The 19,921-nt window shown below is 40.3% G+C and overlaps 1 protein-coding gene across 8 annotated transcripts in view; it reads left to right on the top strand.

Annotated features, from left to right (window-relative positions):
• LOC123366530 (isoaspartyl peptidase/L-asparaginase-like) overlaps nucleotides 1–19,544 on the top strand; it is a 231,610-nt gene extending 212,066 nt beyond the window's left edge. For 4 of the 8 annotated variants that reach the window (XM_045010098.1, XM_045010094.1, XM_045010096.1 and 1 more), the window contains one exon: nucleotides 17,881–19,544. In XM_045010098.1, coding sequence (XP_044866033.1) covers nucleotides 17,881–18,095 — 215 coding nt within the window. In that variant the 3' untranslated portion in view covers nucleotides 18,096–19,544. Of the gene's footprint in view, nucleotides 1–13,821; nucleotides 14,002–17,616; nucleotides 17,771–17,880 lie in introns of all 8 variants that reach the window. The other 4 variants (XM_045010097.1, XM_045010099.1, XR_006578119.1 and 1 more) reach the window with 3 other exon arrangements.
• Nucleotides 19,545–19,921: the final 377 nt, after the last annotated feature.

The raw sequence follows: 19,921 nt of genomic DNA on the forward strand, positions 1-19,921 counted from the left end.
GGATCAAAAATAAAATCTTTTTTTTTATCTGTAGGTGAAAAAGAAAGGCTACTCATGTCTGTTGTCAGCCTGCCTATTCTTAATACTGTAGCCCTTTTCACGCTCATCTAATTTCACCTGTCAAATTTCCTGGGATTTTTAAAAGATACAGTACAAATGGCTTCTACAGCAGGTTAGCAGTTATTAACAGTTGCAAAGATTTTTAATTTTTAAAATTGAAGGAATTTTATATTCTTATGAAAAAATCATAAATAATCACTAACTTAGGTGCTTGTAAGAGTCTTGCATTAATATAATTTCACTCTGATGTTGGGAGGATTATTCTGTACATGTTATATGTGGTGTCTGTGTGTGTGTATTTAATATATGCTAGTCACATGTACAATATGTATGCATGCTGCTAAATGTAGTGCTGCTAAATGTAGTATTGAACTGAACCAGATATAACAGGTAATTTTTTCAGAAGGGAGTTAGATCCTCAAAACTCCCGCTTAGCTCCTGCCTCACCCTGTAGGCATCTAAAGTCCTAAGGTGCTTATATTTCTGCTGGTGAAGTCCCCAGGGTGCCTAAAAATCTGCCAGCAAGCATACCCACAGCCACTTTTCAGAAGCTGCCTACCAGATCAGGTCCTGCCTAAAACAATACTGGTAGGGAGTCCACTGCTCCCACTCTGATGTTCAGTCCAGTGGTAAAAGCACTCATCCAGGAAGTCGTAGACCTGATTTCAATTTTCCCTCGCCCCTACCTGATATGGAGCAGGAACTTCAAGTTGGGTCTCCTACCTCTGAGGGAGAATACCCTCTCCACTGAGATATGTTGCTTGCAGTGTCTCCTATTGAAGCTGTTCCACTTTGCATGAACTATTTGAATAGTCATTGGGTCAAAGCTGGCGTGAGAATACCACTATGGCCCTGTGGAGCAGGGCCTGTATCCTGTCTCTCTTTGGTGAGTGCTTTAAACAGTGGCCAAGAGTCACTTTCACTTTCTCTAGCTTAATGACTAGTTAAATATTCTATACATAGTGGAACAGCTTCAACAGAAGACACTGAGAAAGACACATGCCAGAATATCACATTGCCTGGTGTTTAGGAGGACTCGTGGGAGATCTGTGTTTGAGCCCCTGCTCCACATCAAATGGAGTCAGGGCTTGAACCCAGATCTCCCGCATTCTATATCAGTGCTCTATCAATGTAGATTCAAATGAAGTAAAAATCTTACGCAAATCCACGTGTTCCATAGAATCTCTATGAATAGAAATTTCATGCTCTAATAAAAATATAACATTAGGGATCTATTACCGACCACCTGACCAGGACAGTAATAGTGATGATGAAATACTAAGGGAAATTAGAGAGGCTATCAAAATTAAGAACCCAATAATAGTGGGGAATTTCAATTATCCCCATATTGACTGGGAACATTTCACTTCAGGACGAAATGCAGAGATAAAATTTCTCAATACTTTAAATGACTGCTTCATGGAGCAGCTGGTACGGGAACCCACAACAGGAGAGGCAACTCTAGATTTAATCCAGAGTGGAGCGCAGGAGCTGGTCCAAGAGGTAACTATAGCAAGACCGCTTGGAAATAGTGACCATAATACAATAGCATTCAACATCCCTGTGGTGGGAAGAACATCTCAACAGCCCAACACTGTGGCATTTAATTTCAAAAGGGGGAACTATGCAAAAATGAGGGGGTTAGTGAAACAGAAGTTAAAAGGTACAGTGACTAAAGTGAAATCCCTGCAAGCTGCATGGGCGCTTTTTAAAGACACCATAAAAGAGGCCCAACTTCAATGTATACCCCAAATTAAGAAACACAGTAAAAGAACTAAAAAAGAGCCACCATGGCTTAACAACCATGTAAAAGAAGCAGTGAGAGATAAAAAGACTTCCTTTAAAAAGTGGAAGTCAAATCCTAGTGAGGCAAATAGAAAGGAGCATAAACACTGCCAAATTAAGTGCAAGAGTATAATAAGAAAAGCCAAAGAGGAGTTTGAAGAACGGCTAGCCAAAAACTCCAAAGGTAATAACAAAATGTTTTTAAGTACATCAGAAGCAGGAAGCCTGCTAAACAACCAGTGGGGCCCCTTGACGATCGAGATACAAAAGGAGCGCTTAAAGATGATAAAGTCATTGCGGAGAAACTAAATGGATTCTTTGCTTCAGTATTCAGGGCTGAGGATGTTAGGGAGATTCCCAAACCTGAGCCGGCGTTTGTAGGTGACAAATCTGAGGAACTGTCACAGATTGAAGTGTCACTAGAGGAGGTTTTGGAATTAATTGATAAACTCAACATTAGCAAGTCACCGGGACCAGATGGCATTCACCCAAGAGTTCTGAAAGAACTTAAATGTGAAGTTGCGGAACTATTAACTAAGGTTTGTAACCTGTCCTTTAAATCGGCTTCGGTACCCAATGACTGGAAGTTAGCTAATGTAACGCCAATATTTAAAAAGGGCTCTAGAGGTGATTCCGGCAATTACCGACCGGTAAGTCTAACGTTGGTACCGGGCAAATTAGTCGAAACAATAGTTAAGAATAAAATTGTCAGACACATAGGAAAACATAAACTGTTGAGCAATAGTCAACATGGTTTCTGTAAAGGGAAATCGTGTCTTACTAATCTATTAGAGTTCTTTGAAGGGGTCAACAAACATGTGGACAAGGGGGATACAGTGGACATAGTATACTTAGATTTCCAGAAAGCCTTTGACAAGGTCCCTCACCAAACGCTCTTATGTAAATTAAGCTGTCATGGGATAAAAGGGAAGGTCCTTTCATGGACTGAGAACTGGTTAAAGGACAGGGAACAAAGGGTAGGTATTAATGGTAAATTCTCAGAATGGAGAGGGGTAACTAGTGGTGTTCCCCAAGGGTCAGTCCTAGGACCAATCCTATTCAATTTATTCATAAATGATCTGGAGGAAGGGCTAAACAGTGAGGTGGCAAAGTTTGCAGATGATACTAAACTACTCAAGAAAGTTAAGACCAAAGCAGACTGTGAAGAACTTCAAAAACTAAGTGATTGGGCAACAAAATGGCAAATGAAATTTAATGTGGATAAATGTAAAGTAATGCACATTGGAAAAAATAACCCCATCTATACATACAATATGATGGGGGCTAATTTAGCTACAATGAGTCAGGAAAAAGATCTTGGAGTCATCGTGGACAGTTCTCTGAAGATGTCCACGCAGTGTGCAGAGGCAGTCAAAAAAGCAAACAGGATGTTAGGAATCATTAAAAAGGGGATAGAGAATAAGACCGAGAATATATTATTGCCCTTATATAAATCCATGATACACCCACATCTCGAATACTGTGTACAGATGTGGTCTCCTCACCTCAAAAAAGATATACTGGCACTAGAAAAGGTTCAGAAAAGGGCAACTAAAATGATTAGGAGTTTGGAGAGGGTCCCATATGAGGAAAGATTAAAGAGGCTAGGACTCTTCAGCTTGGAAAAGAGGAGACTAAGGGGGGATATGATAGAGGTATATAAAATCATGAGTGATGTGGAGGAAGTGGATAAGGAAAAGTTATGTACTTATTCCCATAATACAAGAACTAGGGGTCATCAAATGAAATTAATAGGCAGCAGGTTTAAAACAAATAAAAGGAAGTTCTTCTTCACGCAGCGCACATTCAACTTGTGGAACTCCTTACCTGAGGAGGTTGTGAAGGCTAGGACTATAACAGCATTTAAAAGGGAACTGGATAAATTCATGGTGGTTAAGTCCATAAATGGCTATTAGCCAGGATAGGTAAGGAATGGTGCCCCTAGCTTCTGTTTGTCAGAGGATGGAGATGGATGGCAGGAGAGTGATCACTTGATCATTGCCTGTTAGGTTCACTCCCTCTGGGGCACCAGGCATTGGCCGCTGTCGGTAGAGAGATACTGGGCTAGATGGACCTTTGGTCTGACCCGGTACGGCCATTCTTATGTTCTTATTGGGCAATATAAGAGATAAGAGTGCCACCACCCAATTTAGCATACAGCCTGAGCTGATGGCCCTGCCCCACAGGTAAGATAAATTGAGGATCCCACCAGGGTTTAGATGTGTGCTAGTATCCTGGGCATCAAAACATACATGGCAATGCACATGGCCCCCCAGCAGAAGGGACTTTACTAGTGGGAATTTAGGCTCCTACAGGGTTAGGCAGCAGCTGAGTGGGGGTTTTGAGGATATAAATTTTGGATTTTGTTACCTAAAGTTGCAATTAGGCACCTAAATCCCTTTGTGTATCTAGCCCTTTGTATATTTCTGTTGCTAGTGAGGGGTTTTGAGCATTACTTTGTTGACATGAGTATACAAGGGTTGCCATAGAGGTACCTGCTACATGTAGTAGAACTTTGATTTTACAGTTGCAGCCATGATCCTGCAACAGGATCCTCATGGGCAGACCCTTATACCTGACTGGCAGCAATACAAACCTTGCAGCATTGGAAGGAAGTCTAATTAAGATGCTATTTTATACCACTGTCCATAGGGAAAGATCTAAATAATTTTTGAAAATGTTTATTATTTCTCTGTCTTCAAATCTGATTTTTATTAGTGACACACTGTGAGCCTTTGAAAATCTATTCATATGCTGTTGGGACTTTTTTTTATTTCTTTTGCCTTGTGATACATACAATTGCATAAGAAAAAGACTATGCATTGATTTCTGTTTGTAAGAAATCAACATACTGCTCTATTATTTTCTTTGGCCACTCTATAATTGTTATTTTTGATCAAATTGAAAAAAAAATTTAACATTGAGAGTTAGATCAAGGGTAAAATACTGAAAAGATGCCTAAGTCCCATTGACTTTTAATGAGACTTAGACTTCTAAGGGCCAGATGTTCAAAGGTATTTAGGCACCTAAATAGGCAGATAGGGGCCTAGTGGGATTTGCAAACTGCCTGTGCAGGATAGCTGCCTAATTCCATTGGCTGACTCCAAAGTGCCTGCTTAGGAGCTTTTGAAAATCCCACTAGGCACTTATCTGAATCTTTAGGCACTGTCTCTGTGCGTCAGTGGGTCACAGCTAAGGATGCCAAATTCAGGACAGACCACTAAGAAACAAGGCAGGCTCACCCCAAACTGGTGGTTTTCTATCATAGTCAGTAACAAAAGTGAACTTCTGTATCACCACACTGGTTACAAGAAGTCAAAAATGCAGTCTCCTTAGGCATTCCAGCCCTTGACTCACTGCCCAGACACTAAACTTTATGATGAGTGGTTACTGAAAACCAATTTCATCAGGTATAGGGGCCTTCCAATCCCAAGGGACCAGCCACCTAGCCAGGCCAATATATAACTCAGATCTTATCCAATAATGACACTGATGCCAGTCCTTTAGTAAAACTAAAAACTAAAGGGTTAATAATAAAAGTAGAGAAAAAGAGAGTTAAAATGGTTAACAGATCATATACCTACAAGTGATTGCAAAGTCCTCATATCAGGTTCGCAGCAGTGATGGAATAAACTGCTAGCTTGCAAAAGTCTCTCTGGAATCACCCAAATGAACTGTGGGTCATCAGTCCTTGTTTAGAACTTCCTTCTTAGGGCTAGTCTACACTTACCGTCCGGGTCGACGCGGTGAGTTCGACTTCTCGGAGTTCGAACTATCGCGTCTGATCTAGACGCGATAGTTCGAACTCCGGAAGCGCCGCGGTCGACTCCGGTACTCCACCACTGCAAAAGGCGGTGGCGGAGTCGACCTTGGAGCCGCGGACTTCGATCCCGCGGCGTCTGGATGGGTGAGTTGTTCGAACTAGGGTACTTCGAGTTCAGCTACGCTATTCACGTAGCTGAACTTGCGTACCCTATTTCGACCCCCGCCCTTAGTGTAGACCTGCCCTTAGAAATCCAGTCCAGAGAAATGAAGCAGGAAATGAAGATGGAGATGCATCCGGTGCTTTTTAAATCCTCTGCCATGTGCATGGAATTTTACTGTCTCAAACAAAGCCCACAGTCCAGGTGCATGGAAAATTACTGGCCCAAGATGGAGTTCAGTGTCACATGAGCATATCACATGCCTTTATATGCTTTGATGACTCACAGGGGCAGCCATTGCCCATATTCTTTCTCAGGCATCCACAGGAAAAGCTTACCAGGCTGAATGAATTTCTTCAGTGACCCATTGTGAGCTGGGTGTTCTTAATGGGCCATCAGCACATAGATGTGTAAAATGCAGGTACATAGCCAAAAATCATAATTTCACATTAAAAGATTATACATGAATTTAACCAGGGTAGTCATGCTTAGCAAATCATTATTTTTCCATTGACACCTTACATGACGTACTTTGTACAAGATTTGTTGCAATTATATAACAGTGGTAATATCAATGGTATAAACAATCATATTCAATCATACAGCATCACAAGCATCTAAATACCTTAGGCACTGAGGGCCACATTTTCTAAGTCACTTTTGAAAATGGGATCTAGGCTCCAAAGTTACTTAGGCACTTTTGAAAATTTTATCCTGAGCCTTAAGTCTCTCCCCAAGTACACAGCTGCACTGTCCCCAGAGGAGCCCTGTTCACCCACAGCTCTTGTGGGGGTGTAATTTCCGGCACCCCTCTTTAGGGTACAGCTTACTTTCCCAAAATTGTGTTGGCTCATCTCTCTTGGCTTATTAGTTATGAGGAACAAAGCCAATGCTCCTCCTGCTCTCCATCCCACTACATCCTTTCCCTTGGAGTGGAGGATAAGTAACAGCCATACAGTCGCTGCTCTCCCTTCCACACATGATGCAGAGAGTGCTAACGCAGCCACACATGGTCCTTGGGAGCTCCTACTCCCCAGTATTGGCCTTCCATGGACTGGGCCACCATCTGGCCCTTAGAAATGGAAAGAGAGAATTGCATAAGCACAGTTAGTGTCATATGCACACACTTTATGAATAACAGAGGCATGGGACCAGCACTAAGAGAGAATGTTCTAGGAAAAATGAATCACACATTATATTTTCCTGGTAGAAGTGGAGTAGGCAGAACAAAAAAGCATATTGATGAACACAGCAATTAAGGAAAAGAAAGCAGCTTATTGGAAATGTGAAACACCGTATTAAAAGAGGAGGATAATGAAAAATAAACAGAAATGAAAAGACTACATTGATCAGCAAGTCTAGGACTGTAAAAAAAGAATCAAAGACAACAAAGGAACCAGGAAGACATATTTTAAATATATAGGAAGCAAATCATCTGGCAAGTCTGGTGCTTCAAGCAATTAGGGGCACAAGGAGGAAGTTGGTGACAAGTGTTTATATTAATATTACTAAGTGCTCAATGAAATCTTTGCTTTCATTTTAAAAAGAGAAGCTGATTATCACTGCTTGAAGGCTAGAATGAAGAGCTATTGTAATATGAAATAATACAAAACCAAGGTTCCAAACTCTGATCTTATTTACACCAGTTTTACATGGGTGTAATCTTATTGACTTCCATGGAGTTAATTCAGATTTACACTAGCATCAGATCTAAACCAGAATCAATGGGTATGTATACGGTGCAGCTGCATAGAAACATGTTAGCTCTGCTCAAGCTATCAGGCTAAAAGTAATAGTGTAAGGGGTTGCTTGTGCTAGCTGCCCGAGTACATACAAAGGGGTGGTCTGCATGGGTTTGTACTCTGGCAGCTAATCCAGCTGCAATGTAGACCTACCTTGTGTATGTAGTGTTAGGAACTGGAAATTAGGGGGTCAGTAGTCCCAGGTTCTATTTATGTCTCTGTTATTCAGTAAGGGCTAAACTGTCACCCGCCTTTTTGTGGGTTCACACAGAGGTGCACATGACCAACCACCCCATGTTGTGCTGCCTCTGCAATGGCTGTCCCTCTGGGATGGACTATTCACGCCTTATTTCCTTTGAAGAATAATCCTCTGGAGAAGGAGGAGAACTCATGTTCCCACTCTCTGCACTGCCCAGCATACTATTGGGCACAGGGTACACCATCCTACTGGGGCTTATAATGGAAAGTGTTAGATAACCTTAAATATATGTGTCCAATACCAGTTTGTCTATAATAATTTGAGAGTTTCATACATAAATACAAAAATAGAGGAGACTCTTTTTCTTGGGGTTTGTCATTGGAAGTGTTTTTTCGTGTTGGTTTCATTGCATATAATGCAAAATAATATGATAGAGCCAATTCAAAGTAAGCCATGAAAATGAGTACCCTACAGACCAGAGTTGGAAAATGCTCAGTACTCTCTACTGAGGCCAGATTCTCAAAAGATCTCAGCTGCCATTTAGGCATATAAATGAAGAAGTTGGGCTTTTAAAAGGGTTCTGCATCCTGCAGCTCCCTTTTGCCCTCAGTGGCAGCTGTTGGATGCTGTGCTCTTTTGACCATCCGAGCCTACAACTCCAATTTTCTGAAAGGGATCAAACATCCAAAAATGTTGGCAAAGAGGAGCTGGGGATCAGCAAGGAACAATGTATGGAACTCTCAGTGCCTCCGAGTTGCCAGTAGAGGGAAAGGGGTTTGGAATATGTGCAAGACCTTTTGGGAAATCATTTACATGAGTTTCTCTGACCTCTCAAGTAGTTCCATAAAAAGGAAACAAGCAGCATAACTTAGCTTTCTCCAAATAGCTATAAAACAGTGTCAGACTGACTGCAATTTCCATGTTTCTATTGACAAAGAAACTTGACCTTTGGTATTCTCAGAATGCCACATCTGAAACTATCCATCAGAGATTACCAGAATGTCATCCATCACTTATCAGATTTCAACCTTTCAAGTGCCATAGATGGGATTTGCAAAACAAATAAATGCATTATATAGGTTGAGCCAGTTGCACTAGTGGCTGACCAAAATTTTCTACTCCCGGTGGCCAAAGCCCTCTTTCTCCTGGAATTTCTAAACAAGGCCTACTTGCTATGACTGGACCAGAATTCTTTCAACTTTCTCATTGGGGAGTTCTCCTTCTCCTTTTAGAACTTGTGTTCCTCACTTTGTGAAACCCAACTCCTCTTCATCATCTCAGAAATGAAAGGCTAAACATAAACTTGAAACCAAAACATACTGCAGACTAGATTTCTCCTCAGATAACAGAGCCAAACCTCAAAAAGAAATTGAGAAACCTACTTTTCCCTCTTTGAAAACTCTTACTTGGATGATTTAAGCTATCTTTTCCAATTCAAATACCTAGGCAATATAGTGGACCTGATTCACTGCATATTAAACATGACAGAATTTTCACAACGTCCTTCTCAGATGGATGCTTTCAAAAGGAAAAGGAACAAGGAGAAGGCAGCGTTTCCCATTCCAGACTGTGGACTTGGAGTGGCTAAAGCTAGACGAGAGATACATCAAGAGAAGCTCTTTATAATTATACCCAGTCCAACCAGTGCTTGAACTGGCCCAGCCTGCAGTGGCATGGCAAGCTGGTGCTTCTTTGAAGGCTGCCATTGTGTGCTCTGGAATCTGTTTTCATTTAAAAAAATAGTATGTCTCCAGCAGATATGGTTGTGGAAAAAAAATCTGAATGTTAACTGAGTGCAAATAATGCACCGTTGTTTGTCTGACTTTGCAGGAAGCCTAGAATAATAGCCGAGAGGTCTGAACTACCTCATCCTATAATCCTTCCCCACATCTGTCCCATGAGCCAACAGGCCTGAGGGAAGGAGCAGAGCCCAAGGAAGCAACAGGCACCACTAAAGGAATACTAACTCTGCAGAGCCCAGTGGGGAGTCCATCCCCTACTGAGAAGGAGCCAAACCTAAATATCTGTACTGCACCAAACAGGAACCAAACCCAAGGAACCCAGCAGAGCACATGTGTGTATCCAATCGATTCTGCTTAAAGGAGCCCATCAGAGCATCCCAATTTGACCCCTGAGTCTAATAGGCCAAAGTGCTATATTTTTACCTGGTCCTACTAACCAAATCCACTTTTCTTCACCTGATTCAGGGCCACTCAATCCAAGAAGATTCTTATTCCATTTTTGTAGAGAAGACACTTAAGCATTTGGGGCCAGACTTACCAGTACACTCCAACTGCTTTATGCTGCTCCAGCTGAAAATGCAAAGCAGCTGAAAATCCAGCTCCTAGGTTCATTTTGAAAGAAAGTTTGTATCATTGTTCTTTAATATTATGTCCGAATCCTACAATGAGCACCAAGCAGACAGATCTCTGTGCCCACCGGAGTTCATTGCAGGATCAGGACCTTTGTGTTTCTCTTCTAAATCTCTTACCCCTAAGTAGTTGTTTATATTTTTAATATGTTTTCCTGCCCGGTGCTCCAAATGTTGGAGGATATTATTCGCTGCTGGCTACTTCTTAACTGTGCTAGACCAGATAAGTGGGTCCCAACTTATAAGAGATAAAATTACAGGTTAAAACAATAATTGTCTCTCTTACCTATTACTCTGTGGTGTGGAGATAGGAGGGCCAGATATTTGTTACATAGCTTTATGATTCTCAGTTTAATTGAAATTGTTATTCTCTTTTTTTAGTGCAGCCTGCTTTCAGTGGAGAAAAACACGACTGAGCACTACTTGTGCTGCAGAGTTGCTACAGCTGAACTCCTTCCAAAATTAGTTCAATTCTGAAGACTAGTTCTGCTTGATACTCCCAAAGAAATACCTATTTAAATAAACCTTGGCAAGGTTTTCTCTTAAATTGCTTTATTAAGAGACAAGTTTAGGGATGTAAGTTCTGCAATTTCCAGACAATTACAATCCTGTGGTTTTTGTTATACTCCCTCTGAGGATTTTTTTTAAACGAAGACTGTTGTGAATTTAAAAAGTAGAGTTAATACAATCTGACAATTAGTGATCCTTTCAGCCTTGTAAAATTGATATTTTTTCCTTGCAGGTGTATCTTAAAGGAACTAAAAGTGACAATTTAAATTCCTTATGCCTAAGGCAACGTCTTTAAATTAAGGGTCTCATTTAAGTAAAAGTAAAACTATTTAAAAATAGCATCAACTGTTGCATATGACGTTTATTGGGGAATCTGCTGAATTTTACAATAGAATCTAAATGTAAAATAAAATTTTAAAAAGCCAAAGTGTTTTAGAAAAAAAAAGGCAGTAGAAAACATCAGTGGTAAATGTTTTCTTTATTAAAGATATTTTGTGGGATACCAAAAGGCCTGCTGTGAATGGGATGCCCTATAAAGGGCCGGATTTTGCCATTGATTTCAATAAGGCTCCTTGCAGAGTAAGGTATTACTCAATCTGAATAAGAGTGGAACAATCTGGGCCCCAAAACATTACCAGGTAAATTGAACCTTTAGGGTCAGCCCTGTTAAGGGCTTGTCTACACTTACAGCGCTGCAGCAGCGCAGTTGCACCAGTGCATCTGTGCCACTGTAGCGCTTAATGAAGACTCTGCCTATGCCAATGGGAGAGCTTCTCCCATTGGCGTAGGTACTCCACCTCCCTGAGAGACAGTAGCTATATTGATGGGTGAAGCCCTCCCATCAACATAGCGCTGTCTACACCGGGGTTAGGTCATTATAGCTGTGGTGCTCAGGGGTGTGGATTTTCAACACTCCCAAGGGACATAGTTATACTGACATACGTTTATAGTGTAGACCAAGGCTTTGATTCAGTCTAGCCCAGGGATCGGCAACCTTTGCCACACAGCTCCCTAGGGTAAGCACCCTGGCAGGCTGGGCCAGTTTGTTTACCTGCCTCATCCACAGGTTCGGCTGATCGTGGCTCCCACTGGCCGTGGTTCGCCACTCCATGCCAATGGGGGCTGCGGGAAGTGGCGTGGGCTGAGGGATGTGCTGGCCGCCACTTTCCTATGGCCCCCATTTGCCTGGAGTGGCAAACTGCGGCCAGTGGGAGCCGCAATTGGCTGAACCTGCGGACGCGGCAGGTAAACAAACCTACCTGGCCTGCAAGGGTGCTTACCCTGGCGAGCCGCGTGCCAAAGATTGCCAATCCCTGATCTAGCCCATAATGTTTTGGGGCCCAAGGATAATCCCAGGGAAGGAATTCTCATCCATAGACAACAGGAGCAGGACAGAGCAATCCTTTGTGCTTAAAGTTTTATTCTTTACACCTACATACCTGAATAAGACAAATGCATAAACAGACACTAAGGTGCCGGCATTCATTATTGTAGAGACAGAAGATAGTTCATGAAACATAACAGGAAAGCAAGTTAAATATAAGTCAGTTTTCCATAAGTATATAAATGTTACATAGCCTAAGGATGCATTACTTATTGCACCCTACTCCTTTATGGCACATATCCGTCTTTTAAGAAGGATCTTTGGGCTGATGCTGGCCAGGGAAATCCTGATAGCTTGACTCCAATGAAGCCATTCAGACTAAGAGCTCTGGGCCAAATTCTGTCCTCTTCTATACTGGTGTAAATCTTATAAACATCTCTATAGAAATGTTGTTGGCTACATTCTGATAAATAGAAGTGGTGACCTCAGATGACTGTCTCATCTCCAACCTTGGGGCCTCTCATACCCAACCGGACAAGTAGACAGACACCATTCCCCATGTAAAGTTCAAGAGGAACATGTAAATTAATTGTTAAAAGTGAAAATACATAAATACCCACATAAATATTTGGATTCTGTTATAAAGATAACCCTTTAAACTGATCAGCAAGATAAGTTGGTCACTGACCCTATGGCAAAGGCAAATCAATTCCTTATTTAAGACAAAAAAAGTTCCATTTGTTTTTAGAGAATGTATTTTCACCTATGTTAGATTAAAAGTGAAATGTTTATATTTTTCATTTAATATTTTCCACATCTTTGTATACCATTTATTCAGGTGGAATGTAATTAAACTGAACACTTGACTTGGGTGCCGTGAAATACAGTACCATGAACACAGAGCAGTAAATAACATACCAATATAGTTTCGTGGGGTACAACTAATCTCCATAATTCAGATTTTCAGTTAATGATTTTGTGAATTTCAAATTGCATCAGACCTGCACATTGTAAAAACTGACAGCTGGCTTACCAGCATTTATATGTGCAGGATGCTGCCTTCAAAGAGATGAGTATGCCAGGAGACTGGTAATCTGTGCTTCAGCTCTGAAGAATAGCATAAATCATGCAAGAGATTGAGAATGTACAATAAAATATTCCTTGCTACAAATTCAAGAATACGTGTGGGTCCATCTTTAGAGCTGTGCAGGGGATTTACACACGTGATTCATAAATGTATTCCTTACAATAAAATTCAGCAATTTTGTTTTTTGTGGTAACATAGCCATGTAGTAGCAGCTAGGGGCAAGTACATCTTTACTCTACTATGGCATTTAAATTTCTGGATAAAAAAAAAGTGACTGCTACAGTGTTCTGACTAATTTTTTTTAGAAAGTTCCATTTGTTTTAACTGAAGAATCCATTGCTCCTGTGGATTTCATGGAATCATAGACTCAGCCATATGTGGGGTTACTGTGCCAAGAAACTGAGAGACACAGCATCAGCTCAGAGGAAAAATTATCCAGGAGACTGGCAGTTCCTTTCCTTGATGATGCCAAAGATCCATGGGATATGTAGATTGTACTCTCTGCTCCTTAGTTTCTGGAGAGGGAGATTGGACAGAAACTCTCTGAGCTGGTCCTTGTGGAATTTCCTGGGCCTCTTGTATATAAATAACTAATTTAATAAAATTGCCACTCCCCTCCACTCCCCCGCCTTTTGACCCTGGTTCTTTTTCAACAGTTTGTTAGGAGGTAAATAATGACCTGAGTAAATATGATTAAAATTACAATAAGTAATTCTGTACCAGACATAAGTCAGACTCCAGACACTGTATTTTGTTAGGGGGCAGGAGAGTGAAGGAACCTGGGTATCTGCAGTTTCTAATCTTCTTTTAAACATTCCAGATGGCGTGAGTGAAATCTTTTAATCCCCCAGTGAAATGGTTTATTTACATCAGAGCTCCGCATAACAGACACAGAAATGCTGAATTGAGGGAGAGGCTCATTATGAGAGTGAGAGACCCTAAGGCTGACTCACCACTCAGTGCACTGTGGAAGTGTCCCCACATGGGGCAAATTGATGAGGTAATAGTTTAAGTACTCAATGATTAATTAGCTGGGTAATTCATCTTGTCAGCTGGAAACAGTTAAAAGAGAGGCAGGAGGAGGTGGGGAGAGGGGGTGAAGAGAGGAGTTCAAGATTACAGAGTGCTGTGTGGCCTACCCCCTTCTGTCCCATGCCTTGGTAGTTGGCAAAGACTTGGGGAAAAGCCTTATGCTGTGTGGAACATTTATAAATCATGCTGTAAATAAAGTTGTGACACTAGAAAGGGTTAAACAACTTGCAGGCCGAATGACCTAAAGCCCACCTTTAAAGTCATGTTAGAAAGGTATGCAAATGATAATTAGGGCCATTCATGCTAAATAGGCTAGAACTTTGAAATGCAAACCCATGTTGTTAGAAGTAATACTAATTTTGTGTATCTTAGATGCTACCCATAAAGGGACAGTTCCGAACTGTCACTGTAACTATTGATTCAGAGATCAAAAGGGAATATTAACATTTGGATAAATCTTGGGTAAAATAATGTCATTGTCTATATGTCTCTTTGAAGTTTGTAATAGACTGCCTAATGCCCTATGTTAATTTATGTAACTAATTACTGGTGGTGTTTAGAAAGCAAAAGGTTACATCAAAAGCCTATTGTTTAACCAGGACTGTGTGGTCAAGAGGATGCTAGAACACTATGTAAAAAACCCCTTGGATCCTGATTCTGTTATCTCAGATCTGCTTAGGCTTCATTGGGGGAAGTTTGAGTCACAAGACCAGTTATGCTGGTGCACCCTGAATATGATATTTGGACATTGGACTATAACCTATGAACTATTTCTGAAAGCACACTTTGCAATTACAAAGCTCCCCATCTCTGCTATGAATCTGCACCTCTGAATTAAACTCATGTTTGTATGTATATTGATCTTTTAACCATAGTCTCTCTCTTTTGTGTTTTAATACATTTTAGTTTAATTAATAAGAGTTGGCTGTAGTGTGTATTTGGGTAAGATCTGGAATATTCAATAACCTGGGAGGTCATGTGTCCGATCCTTTGGGATTGGTAGAACCTTTTCTTTTATATGATGAAATATGATTTACAGAAATGTTCATCATATTTGAGGTGAGTAACTGGATGAAGGCCTGAGGTTGGATCACTTTAAGGAAACTGTGTTTTTTGGACTTCTGAGTAACCAGTGAGGTTTTATGCTGGCTTGGTAAATCTAAGTATTGGAGTATCCACCAGCTTTATGAGGATTGTCTGCCCCATTCTTTGCAGTTCACCCTAACTGAGTGACCACAGCTGGCTCCCTACTAGGACCCCAGTCACAAAAGTACTTGGTGTTGAACGTGCCAGTGGTGCACATGAAGGCTGTTTGCAATAAGAAACCAGGGTGAGGGATCCCTGTCCTTTGGCATTCATTAAGAGATAAGCCTCAAATGAACATTAAGAGAGATGCCTCTGTGAATATCTTCAGCATGGTTGGGTAGGAGTGGGAGTTGTGGGAATTATTCTCTTACCACTGATATACTGTAATGCAAGTTGAACAGGGTTTTTTTTTTTAAAAAGACCCTAAGACAGATCTGAATTAAAACTTGTATAAAGCAGATGGATGCTATAGTAAGGGAACAAAAATAAATGTCTAAAAGCACTGATTCCCCTCTTCAGTTGCATCATTCAATGTTTCAGCTTTGCAACTGGTAAGAAACACATACTGTCCTAGATACATTTCTCCTATCAGCTGTGAAGACTCCAATACCCAACCCCATTAAGTCCTCCATGGTATCTCTTCCTTTTCAAGTCTTCTAGGGAGGAGTATGCTACGCAGTATATTAAATATCCCCAAACTCCTTCTCAGCTGTGCTGTATTTGGACTGGCTAGTTCTCTAATAACTGTATCTTTCAGGATCAGAAGTCCCAATGTTCACTCACCCCATCTTGAATCTTTGAGTGGGCTGCATGGTAAGGTCACTACCTCCAAGTCCTCAACATGTCTCTTTTGGATGGTGGGAGGTGGTTGTCCATCCAGAGAACATTATTGTTATGCTGCTGCTGAAAATCCAAGTGCCCTGAAATCTTCCTCACCTTTTCTTAGCTTGGAGCTAAAATCTTCCTAGCAGCTTTGCAAGTCATTCTGGTTGTCTAAATAAAGGATGTGCAGCCTCCTGCTTCCCAGAAGAGATCTTTGATACCTTGAGGTTAAAGTAGTAGCTTTACCATTGACATCCCTCCCAAAATTTCAACAGGCAAAGATCCAAGGAAACGGGGTGGGATAGCATCTAACTCCAAATGATAGCGGGGCACTGCAATCTAGTAAGCACTTCCTATCCCCTTCCAGAAAATCTGCTCAGATAAGGATCCAGGGCCTGTTAGGGAGAAGTACTTGATAGGCTCAGGGATTCCAGTATTGATGGCAGGATTCAGAGCCAAATATGTTTGGATAGCAATTAGAAGAATTTTCACTCCTCAAATGAAGCTGATATTTGGCCTGTTTGGGATATTTTATGCAGTTCACATCTCCTTGATTTACCCTAGACACTGTTTGCTACCTCTAAGCTGTACTATGAATATGTGTGTGATGCATGTATGAGAAGAGCCTGTTCCTAACAATTTTTCCCCTTGTTTCAATAAAACAGAAGGAGAGTTGAGGCTTTCTGAAGAGTTTGTACTTTTCTGAGAGGCTTAACATTGATCAAAAGCAAGGGAAGTGAGACAAAATTGGGCGCCCACTAAAATTCCCCATGCTTTGTATATGATGGTGCTGTAGATTTCCCCTGTCACGGACTAGTTATGTTACACACCAATAATTCAATTACTAATTATTATGTTTGCAGTACTAGCTACAACATACAACATGCTGGGCCCTTTCCAAGCTTAGATAAAAGACCATCCTTGCCCCAAATAATGTACAATTTGAGCATGCATTCACTCACGCATTGACTGAGTTCTCACTGAGCTCAGTAGGAGTGTGAAACAATTCCAGAATGGGGGTCCCAGACCATGGGTTGGAAAGGAAAAACAAACAGGAAGTAAAGTGGAGGTTTGAGCAAAATACTTTTTCTACATCATATTTCATGTACATAAGATGAACTTTGGAGAAATCTGATTGATAAGCATTTTACCCTTCTGAGGTGTTGCAGACCAATTGAAAAATGAACACCATCAAAATCCATTTCTAGCAAATTGATTAAATTATTCTTTTTTGTGCACTGTATTTTCATGCAGCTAATTCAATCAGTAGGAGAAAACTTCAATCTCTCTGGTCACTCAATAACAGACCTAAAAGTGGCAATTCTTCAACAACAAAAATTCAAAAACAGTCTCCAACGTGAAACTGCAGAACTGGAATTAATTTGCAAACTGGATACCATCATATTAGGCCCGAATAAAGACTGGGAGTGGTTGGGTCATTACATAGCCTAAACCTCATTGAAATTTCCCCAATACTAATTTCCCCCTACTGTTGCTCACACTTTCTTGTCAACTGTCTGAAATGGGCCACTCTCTTACCACTTCAAAAGTTATTTTTCCTCCCTTGGTATCCTGCTGTTAATTGAGTTGTCTCGTTAGACTGACCTTACACTTGGTAAGGCAACTCCCATCCTTTCATGTATTTATACCTGCTCCTGTATTTTCCACTCCACAGATCGGATGAAGTGGGTTCTAGTCCACGAAAGCTTATGCCCAAATAAATTTGTTAGTCTCTAAGGTGCCACAAGGACTCCTCGCTGTTTTTGCTGATACAGACTAACACAGATACCACTCTGAAACTTTTCAGTGTGTTACTTTTATTCCTGAAGGTAAAAGGAAAGCCAATAAATAATGTCAAAGTTTAAAGTATACTACTAATGGTCTTTATATTTTTGTACTGTGTGTATAAATAGCTAATCAGATGTGCTCCTGACACTAGGTAAAACTCCAGAGGAAGCTGCAGATTCTGCTCTTCACTATATGGAGAAGAGAGTCCATGGACGGGGAGGAGTTATAGTTGTCAGCAAAACTGGAGAATGGACAGCACGATTCACCACCAAGCGGATGGTGTGGGCAGGCATAAAGGAAGGCGTGTTAATGTATGGCCTAAATCCAGGAGAAACAATTCAAGAAATAATTAAACCCTCCAAATAAACTTTTTTGGGGAGGGGATTTTTACAATGGATGTTATTAGTTGGTGCTACATGATTCTTAATGAAGGGTGTATGTATCTGGTATCTTTGGACTAACTTACTTCATAGTCAAGAAGATTCATAAAACATGACTTTATTACCTTTAATAAAGATAGTTTTCCAAAGGCATTGTATTTGGTTATTTCAGAACTTTGAGCATATGCTAAATGCTACATGGAGTCAGTGTTCCAGAGAAGTGGTGTTTCATGCAAAATTCAATATCTCAACTGTAGTGAACAAACAAACAAAATGTGTATGGTATTGTATGTTTCAACTGCAACATCCACATCCAACTTGTGTTATTTCAGTAATGTGTGTGATTTTTTTCCTTTTGCTCTCTAAATGTATCATGTATTGATTGTTGTGCATTTTTAGAAAATTGTAATGACATGGAAAAGTTAAGCTTTCAATCAAGTTTATCCAACTAAGTCTTAATAGCAGTCCCACAAGCATATTTTAATGTATTGTTCTAAATACTTACCCCAAGAATACAGAAAGCAGTGGAACTACTTTTATGCCTTCCAAAATAAGCTATAGACTTTATTTTCTTCTACATTTGAAAGATTGAAATACCCTATTTGTTAAAGCACTTCTATGGTCCTTTCATTAATTCCTCCCAAACCCAGTGAAACGTATTTTCAAGTAAACTGTCCCAAATAAACCACTTTCTGTTAAAAACAGCATTGCTCTCTTCAAGCAATCAAAACAAGGTGGGATTAAAATCTGTTCCACATAATGTACAAAATTCAGCATTTAAAAACCAGCTTCACACATATAATTGCATCAATACCTCCTTATAACAGAAACCTTCATGGGAAAAAGAGCAAAGCACAGACTCTATTTGTTCATCTCACATAAAATTTCCTTTTGGTCTGTGCAATCTATATATCTTCACAGCCTGCACTGCAGTGTGTTTTTTTACATTGAAGAATTATCTGTCTTACCCAGTAATGAGGTGCACTTTCACAAGTATATTGTATAGATTTTTGTAAGAGCACTTCATTGGTTTTGTAATCTTTTTTTCCTAAGAGCAGTCACCCTTTTACAGAAATGTCCAATACTTTGGACTACAGAAATGTTCTGAGGCATTCAAGTTTCTTCTATGATCCTCCATACTGTAGAGTTTGAAATGTTGCTATATCTTACTGGTTATGTCTTGCCTCCCCACGGATGTTTTCCATAAACACTGACAGATATGATAAAAAAGAAACATTTTGCTGCAAGTCTTGGATCACCTAAAAATAAATTAGCAATCAGATGCTGTCATTTGTACTTCAGTTTTTTTCCTAAATTGAATAGCTTTGATGTCAGCCACAGCAATATAGAGGTGACTTATTCAAATAATCTTGGACAGCAGCAAACACAGATTTAGCATGTGATGTTTTATTTTTGCCACACCAACTTCAAAGGTATAGAGGAGATAAACATTTGTGGGGTGGGCACACTGGCTGCACACAACAAAGACACATAACTTCATTTTGTGCTCACTTTCATACAAACTCTTTCCTAAAACATTTTTCAGAATTAAACATGTAATACAATTTTAAAAAAATAAGTAACAGCAGAGTGAAATAAATTAAGAGGCATAGGTAATGGAGAAAGAGATGTTTTCAGTCAAGAAGTGAAAAGACAGTCAGTGAACTAGAGAGATAGTGAACACTGCACCAAAAAGGAAGAGCTGTAGAGAGCTTTTCCACAAAGAATATCAAGATTGGATGGGAGAACAAAGGGAAGGCCAATACTCAGCAAGCTGGGAGAGGAACAGAAAAAGACAAAGTTTTTGAGGTA

Source organism: Mauremys mutica, chromosome 3 (genome assembly GCF_020497125.1).
Source record: "Mauremys mutica isolate MM-2020 ecotype Southern chromosome 3, ASM2049712v1, whole genome shotgun sequence".
Taxonomy (NCBI): domain Eukaryota; kingdom Metazoa; phylum Chordata; order Testudines; family Geoemydidae; genus Mauremys; species Mauremys mutica.